General features: G+C 39.3%; 1 protein-coding gene across 3 annotated transcripts in view; it reads left to right on the top strand.

The window, feature by feature from the left end:
• The window catches only part of kctd17 (potassium channel tetramerization domain containing 17), a 44107-nt gene extending 35040 nt beyond the window's left edge, over positions 1-9067 (top strand). Inside the window, exons 4-7 of one of the 3 annotated variants that reach the window (XM_037691334.1) lie at positions 1579-1677; positions 6240-6365; positions 6726-6875; positions 8758-8779. In XM_037691334.1, the coding sequence (XP_037547262.1) occupies positions 1579-1677; positions 6240-6365; positions 6726-6839 (339 nt within the window). In that variant the 3' untranslated portion in view covers positions 6840-6875; positions 8758-8779. Of the gene's footprint in view, positions 1-1578; positions 1726-6239; positions 6366-6725; positions 6876-8757 lie in introns of all 3 variants that reach the window. The other 2 variants (XM_037691335.1, XM_037691336.1) reach the window with 2 other exon arrangements.
• Positions 9068-11315: the final 2248 nt, after the last annotated feature.

Raw genomic sequence — 11315 nt, forward strand, 5'->3', positions numbered from 1 at the left:
GCAGATAAAACCAGTAAGAACAGCCAATGAAAACAGTAAGAACAGCCGATAAAAACAGTAAAAAAAGCGGATAAAAAACAAAGTAAAACATTTAACTAAAAGCTTGTCTGAATAAAACTGTCTTGAGCTGCTTTTTAAAGGAATCAACAGAGAGGGTCACACGAAGAGACAGGGTCCGGGCAGGCCACAGTCTGGGGGCTACGGCCTGAAAAGATCGGTCAACCCCAGTTTTAAACTGGGTCTTGGGAACCTTTAGGAGTTTCAGCGCTGAAGACTGAAGGGCGGGCTGGAGCATAAGGGATCGACATTTCGGTGATATATTGGGGGGCCTGTCTATTTAAAGCTCTAAAAGTCAAGACTAAAATTTAAAAATTATATCTAAATCTAACTAGCCAATGAAGAGAAGATAAAACTGGTGTAATGTGTGACCATCTATTCGTTCCTGTTGCCTTGCAGCAACGTTCTGGACCAACTGTAGACAAGAGACAGCAGATTTTTTAAAACGAGTAAAAAGGGAATTACAATAATCTACACAAGAAGAGATAAAAACATGAATAACCATCTCCAGGTCAGATTTGGGTAACCTTGCCCTTAATTTAGAAATGTTTCTCAAATGATAAAAGCAATGTTTTCCCAGAAGTCTTGACTGTTTTTCCAAAGAAATTGACTGGTCAAACAGAACACCAAGGTGTCTGAGGCTCGGCTGAGAAGAGGAGCCCAGAGAACTGAGGTGTTGCTTGATCCAAGGAACTTTCTGTTCAGGAGCAATGATCAGAGTTTCAGTCTTGTTAGAATTTAACTGAAGGCAGTTGTTAGCTAGCCATGCCTTAATATGGGAAACACAATTTAGTAATTCAGCTAATTTGTGTAATTCCAAGTCATAGAAGGAAGAGTACAGCTGAATGTCATCAACATACAAATGGTAAAACACATTACTGAAGCTACTGATAATCTTTCCAAGGGGTCTGATGTATAACAGGAACAAAACAGCACCGAAGACTGAACCTTGAGGAACACCATACAATATTATCTTAAAATAATTCGTATTTTGTGCCAGACTTATGCGAGAGAAAATATTTGCCTAATACAAATGTAAAAAAAACTAATCTAAACATTGTCACAAGCAGCCTGTCACAGAAAATAACTTGATGCTATTTCTTAAGCTGTATCTACACAAAAAAGGCAACTCCAACGGCATAAAATATTCACCAAGATTATTCTCAAATAATCTGTTCTTTAGAAATCTTTTTCTTCTCTTTTCCCACTCACTCCTACACAATGCCTCTGGTCTCTCAAACACCCACTTTGTGTATTTTACTGGAACAAACTCACTGCTGTGCCTTGAGATAAATATAGTGCAAACATTAGAGTAGAAGAGCTGAGCATCTTCATCAGCTCATCTTCTTCTGGGTTTTTACAGTTTTATTTTTTTTTACCTGTATTTGATAAAGGGCAAAACACTCTGATGCTTCTTCCAAAAAAAAAAATAGCTGAAAAAGTTATTTATTTTTTTAATCTAAAATTTTTGTCGTTTTTAAAGTGTTTTTTTATTTGCTCAACTCTCCTGTTTTTCTCCAGCAGGTGCCCCCCAAGCACGTCTACAGAGTCCTGCAGTGCCAGGAGGAGGAGCTGACCCAGATGGTCTCCACGATGTCGGATGGCTGGAAGTTTGAGCAGGTCAGCGTGCGCGCCTGCAGAAAGCCCCGCACCGGACTGCTCTGGACTGTGGGTTGGACTCACGCTGCTGCTGACCCTTCAGTTTTGACCCCTGGTCTGATCCCTTGGCCCCAACTCAAACCCTGCCCTCTGTCCTACCAAAACTTAAAACCAAAAACATCCGGCCGTTTGTTTAAATCTTTAGCTTTAAATAGCACTTAATCTGTTAACTCCAGGTAGTCCCTCTAAATATAACCATTCATTTTCTGACTGCAAAATGACCACAGGTTTACGGTACAAACATTTCACACCAGTTACCACATGACACACTCAGGGCCACTTTTGATATCGCATAAAATAAAAATGAATGAAATAAAAATCCTAATAATCTGCCTCCTAGGATATCTTTATTTTTTAAACAATTAACAGCTCTGGTGCTCTGAAAACGGAGAAGAATAAAAAAAGCAATAATTAGAAGCCCCACTTCAAACGACAGCACAATACTTCTAAATATGTTAATATCTTGACTGCGATGCTGATTAAATTAGTTTTAAATAACCAAAACGGTTTTTAATTTGGAAGAACATCCTAGAATGTTGACTGATGAAGCCTTCTGGATCGAAGGCGAAACGTTTCAGCACAAAATAAAGAAACTGTCCAGGTGACCTGACTGAAAAATGTTGGATTGTATTCCTGGATTATTGAGCATGGACTTTGTTGTTATTCTAGAATGTGGTTTTAATGTAAAATATTGACGTCCGCGTGGCACAGTGGTGCAGTCGGTAGAGCTGTTTCCTCTCAGCGAGAAGGTTGCCAGTTAAAATCCCGGCTGGGGGTCTTTGCGGGTGGAGTTTTATGTTCTCTCCGTGCTGCGTGGGTTTTCTCCAGATACTCCGGTTTCCTCCCACAGACCAAAAACATGCATGTTAGACTGACTGGTAACTAAATTGTCTCTCGGTGAGAGTGAGAGTGAATGGTTGTTTGTCTTAGTGTGTCCCTGTGATGGACAGGAGACCTGTCCAGGGTGTCCCCCGCCTCTCACACAGTGACTGCTGGACATGAGCACCAGTGACCCCTATGAACCGAAAAGGAAGAAGTGAGTAAAGATAATGGATGAATATTGACATCCTTCCTAACGATCCATTCCTTTCCAGTGGAAACATCAGTTTACTATTTCTTTGAGCCCAAGTCTCCTTTACGACAACATTAATGAGCTGCAGTTGAGATGAAATCAATCAGTCTGAGTGACCTGTCCTGTTAACTGCTCAGCACATCTGCCACATTAATGATCTGATCACTTTCTTCTGACAGCAACATGTTTTTATCAACTCAATATTTACAATGAAGTGTGTCCCATAAATGCAGCTCATTTAAACAAATTAAATACAAGTTCCTTGTGTACTGTGTGTATAGTTTGATTTTTAAATGCTGCTGACAGTTTTTGGTTGAGGGTCTGGTGCCAGTGTTGCACAGGAAGCATCTTTCCTGCTTTCAGGTTCCTCTCTGTTGCTCTTCTCATGGGCTCCTCTGCTGGGTTATTCCAGGGTTCCCCTCTGGTCTCTCCACCCCATTTGATGACCGGTCTGCCCTACTGCCAGAACCAGACCTAGCTACCTGTCAATCGCACCATGTCCAGTCTGTCACCACTTTAATCCTAAAGCACGAGGTCCTGTCAGCCGAGAGCATTCTGAGCAGTGATTGGTTTTCCAACAATTTCCCGTTTAAGCTAGTTTTCCTTTAAATGTCGTCACACAGAGCGAAGCTATCGATCGATTGTTTTATTAAAACCAGGGTTCTCTGTTCATCATCCAGCTATAAACAGCTGGATCAGAAGCCTGATGATAAACTTTCAAAATTAAAAAAAATAGCTGGAACTCATTAAATCATTTTAGCTTTTTTCCAACAAGCAGGCCTTTTATTTTGACAGGGTGTTTCATGTTTGTCTCATCTAAAAGAAATTAGGCAACTAGTGATTCTAAATTTGATCCTATTTAGAAAGTCTGCTCCGTCTCCTTATAGAAGATTCCATGTGCTTCAATTTAGATACAAATCAAACAATAAAAGCATGTATGTTAAAAAATATATCAAAAGGAAACGAACTGGTCTTTAGACAAGAGCACACCCAGTAATAAGGATGACAGAGCTGTGGTTCTCAAGTCACAGGACCAGTCATATTTCACACATGCAGACACAAAGTGCGGCTTTTTCATGTATAAATAATCACCAAGAAAACTGAAACAATGAAGGGAATAAACACTTTCTCCTCCATGAGCTGTTTATAAAAAAGGTAGCAAAAGATTCAAAATATTAGGACTCTTGAACTCTGACGGGGATTAGAACCAGAAAACAAATTGCTTTTCCTGCAAAAATGCAATGGGAGTGCTTATTGCAGAAGAACTTGCTGAAAAACAGCTGAAATTAGCTAAAACATGGTGAAATGTAGCAGAAATTAAAGAACAAGCCTAAATTAGCAGAAGAAAGCAGAAACAACACATATTAGCTGATTTTGGTTTAAATAAGCAGAAATGAGCACCAAAATTAGGAAATTGTCTAAAAAAGCTGGGGGAAAAAAACAGCTGAAGAAGCTTAAATTACCAGAAGTGGAGAGAGCAAATTTTTGCTGAATTAGGCTGAAAAAGTTGAAAGAAGTGCTAAAATGGTGAATTAGCTAATACAAAGCTAAAATTAGCATAAAACAGCTACCGGTAAAAAGTAGCTGAAATAACTGAAACTAGCAGAATTAGGCTGAAAGGAGCATAACTAGCTGAAAGAGCAGAAAGAAGTTAATTAGGCTGAAAGTAGCAGAAATTTCCAGGGAAAACTTAAATTTATCAGAAAACAGCTGAAATAAGTTTTAAAATACTTTTTAAAAGTTAGCTAAAAAGGTAGGACGAGCTTAAATTAGAAGAAAGCAGAATGAACCTATGTTTGCAAATATAGGCTGAAAGAAGCAGAAATGAGCACAAAAAAGGGAAAATTATCTGAAAAAAGATGAAATTTGCACACACAAAAACAGCTGAAAAGTAGCTCCAAAAAGCAGAAAGAAGCTTAAATTACCAGAAGGAAGTGGAGAGAGCACATTTTTGCTGAATTAGGCAGAATTTTTTTACATAAGTGTAAAAATGTGGAATTGGCTGAAAAAGCTAAACTTAGCATAAAACAGCTATCCTTCTGCAAACTGAAACTTATTTTCAGCTACTTTCAGCTGTTTTGTGCTTCTTTAAGATTCGTTCTACTAACTACAACATTTTTGTGCTTCTACCCTCTTTCTGCTAATTTTAGCTTATTATGCTACTTTCAGTTTATTTCTGCAAGTTTCAGCTTTTTCTGATTTCAACTACTATTTAGCTCTTTTTTGTGTGTGCAAATTTTAGCTTTTTCATTAATCCCTCATTTCCTCAATGATTTGCATTCATTAATTCTAATTTCACATTTTTCACACTCATTTCTACCTTTTCAGCCTAATTCAGCAAAAATGTGTTTTCTCCATGTTCTTTTGGTAATTTAAGCTTCTTTTTGCTTTTTTAGCTACTTTTCCACTGTATTTTGCTAATTTCAGCTTTTTTCAGACAATTTTCATTTATTTGTGCTTCTTTCAACCTAATTGGGTAAACACTTTATTTCTGCTTTCTTATGCTTATTTAAGCTTGTTCTACCTTTTCAGCTAACTGTTTAGCATGGTTTAGCTAATTTCAGCTGCTTTCTGATAAATTCAAGTTTTTGGTGGTAATTTCTGCTACTTTCAGCCTAACTAACTTCTTCATGCTAATTTCAGCTTGTTATGCTCCTTTCAGCTTTTTTCTGCTAATTTCAACATTTTCTTCTGTTTCAGCTACTATTTAGCTGTTTGTTTTTTTTCTTTTAGTTTTTTCAGCTAATTCCACGTTTCTAGCTCATTTTAGCTCTTTCCATTGCCTTCTAGTAGTTTAAGTTTCTTTCTGCCTTTTCAGCTACTTCTCAGCTTTTTTTGTTGCTAATTTCAGCCTTTTTTTTTAGCTAATTTCCAATTTTTTGTGATAATTTCTACTTATTTAAAACTTCTTCAGCAAATATGTGTTCTTTCTGATTTTTTCTTCTAACTTAGGCTTGTTCTTCCATTTCAGCTACACTTCAACATGTTTTTAGCTAATTTCTGCTGTTTTTCAGCAAGTTCTTAAGCAATAAGCATTCATGCTGTATTTTCTCAGGAACTGCATTTCCTCTAGTTTAGCGTCTTGTTTACGCCTTCTCAGAATTAATAGCCTAAAGACAAACTTCAGAGTAAAAACACGTAGGTGTTTCCCTCCTCCAGGCTTCTGCTTTGCCTCCCAGCTCCTCTGCATGCTGCACAGCTCCAGATGAAACTCGACTAGCAGTAGTTCTTGTAGAGGCCACTGCTGCATGAATCATAAGCTACCTGCTTTTTATCTCCCCCTTCACCTCCTCCCCAAAACTAAACCTTGCACGAGCACAGAAATGGTTTCTTGTTTTTGTACCGAGTCTCTGCTCTTTAAGCACCTGTTGTTTTCTCTGCTGTTACATGGGATTCTTACTGACGCCTCCTTTGTCTCTGGTCTCTGGGCGTCTTCCTGGCTCCTGTTCAGATGGTGAACATCGGCTCCTCATACAGCTATGGAACCGAAGACCAGGCTGAGTTCCTGTGTGTCGTGTCCAAGGAGCTTCACACGGCCGGATCGGGCCTGAGCACAGAACAGAGCCACAAAACCAAGGTGAAATATTCCACACGTGCAAATGTCTTTCAGAACACTTAATGCCCTCGCTGTGTGTGTTGTTGAACAGAAGTGAGCTGCCTCCTGTCATTTGAGTAGATGTGTGTGCGCTTTGATCCTCCACCAAAAGCTCCAAATGTCACTCGCCTCAAAATGTCACTCACACTCCATCGCTGACAGAGCTCTGCCTCCCCGGGTCCTCGGCCACATGAATACGTTGCTGTTTATCTGTTTCACATCTCACTGATCACTCTGACGCTCATCAGCGCTTTCATTTTTTATTTTCTGTCTTGTTTGCTCCTTTTCTTTCCTTTGTGTTCCCCTTTCCTTCCTCCCATCCCTCCTTCATACTGAATGAAGCCGGCGGAGATGCAAGAGGAGGAAGCAGCAAAGGAAGAGGAAGAGGAGGAGGAGGAGAATGAGGAGCAGGAGGGAGGGAGAGAAACTACACCAAATGAATGGCTTAGGGAATGAGGGAGTCATGTTTGTTCCCAAGAGAGGCGGGAGTGGGTGAGGAATTGTGCTAAAGATGTGATAGTGGGTAGATCTTAGTAGATTTTAGTGTGGGTTTTTTTTGTGTGTGCATACATGCATGTGTGCTTGTGTATGTGTGTGTGAGCCCTAGAAACAGAGACATGTACCACTTTCAGTACAGCCCAGGGTCAACCCCAACATTGAGTTCACAATATTTCTGCTGAAGTAGCAGTTTAATACTTTTGTCAGAGGAGAGCGTCCTCCTGAACCTCTATGCAGTTTTTAAGTCGAGTCAAATTTCTTTATGAAGCACATTTAAAACAGCAGCTGTTACCAAAGTGCATAACAGTAAGATCAAGGCAGTAATTAAAGAAAAAATGTATAATAAGATGTAATTAAAAGTATTAAAAATAAAAACACAAAACAATGAGAAAAATGAAATAGTAAATATCACACTGTGTTAAACATTAGTGAAAACAGGTGTGTTTTTAGGAGAGATTTAAAAACGGGGAGTGAAGTGGTCTGTCTAATGTTGAGGGGCAGATTGTTCCAAAGTTTAGGACCCATGACTGAAAAAGCCAAATGTCAAGCTCAAGAGAGTCGAGGTTAACAGGAACTGAGACAACAGTAGAGCTAGAGCTAACACAATGGCTGCAGTTTTCTGATTTACGAAACAAAAAGTTTGAAGACATCCATGCCTTGATGTCATCAAGACATTTTAACAGAGGGTGAATTGTGCATGAACTATTTGATTTTAAGGGCAGATAAATCTGACAATCATCAGCATAGCAATGAAACAAAAGACGTTTCCTCAGGATAGACCCCAAGGGGAGCAGATACAATGAAAACAAAAGGGGTCCAAGAATCGAGTCTTGCGGGACCCCGCCGGAAAGAGGCACTGAAGCAGATAAATTATTACCAACCTTAACACAAAAACTCCTGTCACTCAGATGAGAACAGAACAGATAAAATGAGAGTTTTTGGAAGACAGCAGTCCATTTTGTACGTAGGTCTGTTCAGACAGTCCATCGTGAACTCCACTTCTAAAACAGATTAAAATTTATTTTCATTTCAGTCTCCAGATGGATTTGTCTATGTCCTTGGTTCCAAAATAAATCCTAGGTGTTTATTTCTTTGAGAATATTTATTTTACCATTTGTCCAGTGGGTGAAAATGGTACTTGATCCTAGGTCCAGTAGAAACACAGCATACCTTCAGGACTCTTATACACCAGGCAGCGATGTTGGATCCAGTCTGTCAAAGAGAGAGATTACTCTGATTTACTGATTATTAATGCAGCTCCAGATGTTTTATTAAAACATTAAGGCATGACACGGTGAAGTGAAGTGTGAGTTTTAGCTGAATCCCGGGGGTTTGGTTCAAGCTGACCTCGCTGCACACAAACATAGTTTTCATTGAATTATAAATGAGCTCCTACTCCAAGCTCACATCCACTCATGCAGTTATAGACTGCACGTCAGAGGTAACAGGGAGGCGTCGTGGTGCGTTCAAGTGCTATTTTTTCTTTGGGACATCTTATGGAGTCGCAGCAGATGAGTCTTTTGTGCCAACTATTTTCAGTTTGATGTATAAGAGCCCTTCAAATGCTGCTTCAGCATCTGGGACATGAACTATTGACTTTGTAGTCTTCAGTCATGCTCCCAGTCTTTAAAATAAACTTGTTAAAACACAACGTAATGAACAACCAGTCAAAACGACCCAAGCTTACAGAGATGATCAGTTTATAAACATGTCTCGTTGGTCTTTTTGTCAGTTATTTACTCTCATCCTCACACCATACCCATCATCATCATCACTGCAGCCAAATCACAGCTCAGACTGTGCATGATGAATAAAAACATATTTTAGTTCAGCTGATCCAATTGGAACAAAACTGAAGTGTGTTGTTCTTTCACAGCTTTTCCAGATCCATGGGTCCAGGATGTAGAGGCACCAAGACTGCTTGTTCCCAGGCTGGTGACTTCGTGTACGTGTGTGTCGCATCAGTGAGCCGTCGTCAAAATGTATACGGTTATTAGCAGTTTATCTACAAGATGTCAGTAATGATTACCAAATGATGAAACGATCGCGTTCAGCTGCAGCAATACGATCCATCTTCTCCGTGTAGTTTTATGTGTATCAAGGCAGCTGTGGAGCTTAGTAAATTCTCACCAAAGACTCGCGGTACTGAACGCAGCAGACCCAGAGCGGAGCTGTCGCTACGTCACTCTGATTTGACAGATGGTGTGAAGAGATGCACATGTGTCGTTCAACATCTGGATCGTGACATTTCCTAACGTGGCAGCTGTCAGTTCTCTGTCATCCTCGTTCATCCCAGTGACGGAGGCAGTCCTTCGGCTCAGACACAATCTCCGAAACGTTAAAGAAAAATAAAACAAAACGATGAAGGATGTCCACTTTAAAGTCAAATGTTTTATCAGAAAACTAGATGATGTCATTTGGTCCTCAAAAGGTTTCTAATCAGGTAAGCCAGACAAATTCACTGTGAGTGAAATACAGAAAAAATGTAGAAGCAGTGTGTGACAAACAACGTGCGCCCATATCTCTGTCCTGGGAATGAAGAGGTTAAATAGCAGCCAATCAGATTATTGATTAATTGATCATCTGTAGGAGCAGAAACCAGCAGCAGATCTACAACTGATCTAAAGAGTCAAAGTTTTTACTGGTTCAGATTTCAGTTTATTTAAAATGCTGTGGTGGGACCTTAATGGAATTCTGCAAAAACAAAAGCTCTTAAACATAGAAGAACCGAGGCAGCGTCGTTCAAACGGTCATAAAACACGGATCAGGATGTTTAGAAGACTTTTACTTCTGCTAAATGTGGTTGAAGGGTCACAGGGTGGACTTGTTTATTCTACTGTTTCTGCACGTCGTTTTTCATGGATAACCACTTTGATTATGTTTTGCTGCTGTTTAGTTGAGGCTTTTCATCAGATCAGGAGGGTTACGTACATTTTTCCGTTAAGACACAAGTCCCAGTGACATCAGACTGGTGGTACGACAACAACGTGCACAATTATCAGGCAAATCGTGCTTTCCATGATCAGCTCAGTCAATTCAAGTTTTATTTTCTTTATTGTCTTAGATGAGTCTTTTCAGGGATTTTTTTCAGAGCAAGTACACAAAAAGTCAGCTTTCCTACGTAGCAACATAAAATATATTCTGTAAAGTACAGCAAATCATTTACACACACAAAAAAAACATTTTTCTAACATTAAATGGCTAAAATAGACCCAATCCACGTTACTCTGGATATTTAACACAGATTTTCTGCTGTGACTTCAGGTTATGTAACTTCTTTTTTTATTTTTTAGAAAAGGAAGTTTTAATTTTGTTTGGTGTGTTTTTTAGGGATGCACAATATTGGATTTTTGGCCGATATCTGATATATCGATATGTTAAACCTTATTTGGCCAATAACTGATACCATTACTGATATTTTTTTTCCCTAGACCGACTTACAGAGACTACATAACTTTGTCTGCTGTGGAATTAAAATACTACATCATTCTGCATATTTGTCACTTTAGCCTGCTGCCAAATGCAGATGCCATAAAGGGGCTAAAAATGATTAAACACTTCAACTTGGATTATGTTTAATGTAAAATTTATTTACGACATTTACTCTCTCTAACACGATGACAACACTTGAACAGTGCACATTTGTAAATTGTCATAAATCTAAACTGAACCTGTTCATAAGTGACAAGTGAAAAGTGCATAAGTAGTAGTGCATTAATGGATATACTTGACAGTTGTGAATTTAAGTGTTCGTTAGAAATATGTGTGGAAAATAATAATTTACCCAATAATTGTGCACGTTTTGTGTTTTTTTTTCTAGACTTTTCTGTCTTAGTGCAGTTTTGATTTGATGGAAAAGTTCCTGTTTTTTTTTTTTAACCATATAAACAAACATAAGATAAGGTGGAGCTTCCTCGAGGCTTAAATAGCTGCAGAAACTGATTTCATAGCATTTCCTTCAGCCTTGAGTCCATCTGGGCGTTCTGGTTGCGAAAATGCCTAAGATTCCATTCCACTGATCCATGCTATGAGTCTCCTTCAAGGTCGAACCCACCACGCTGACGAGTCCCAGAAGTCGCAGGTGGTCTGCGATTCTTAATCGCCTCCACCTTACGGTTAAGCTCGTAGACCAAACGATTTAAAGTTCCCACAGCAAGGACCAGAACTTCACACTTGTCGGAAGCTTTTCCATGGCCAAAACTGCTCCCGCTGTCTTCTTCAAAAGTCGATAAAACAGAGCCCCGCCGATGCCAAAAAGCAGAGTCCCTGCTATCATAAATCCAAATATGTAAACGTCTTCAACATCCTCCTGAGACAAAACTGTATTGCACATCGATTGCCACACTCCCCACGAATCCATGACGTACCCCACAGTGTGAGTCTCAGCTGGACACGCCGGTTCTCCAGGACCTTGTTGCTTTGATGAAAAAATCT

The sequence above is a fragment of the Nematolebias whitei genome, chromosome 17, assembly GCF_014905685.2.
Source record: "Nematolebias whitei isolate Nwh7 chromosome 17, NemWhi1, whole genome shotgun sequence".
NCBI classification, from domain to species: domain Eukaryota; kingdom Metazoa; phylum Chordata; class Actinopteri; order Cyprinodontiformes; family Rivulidae; genus Nematolebias; species Nematolebias whitei.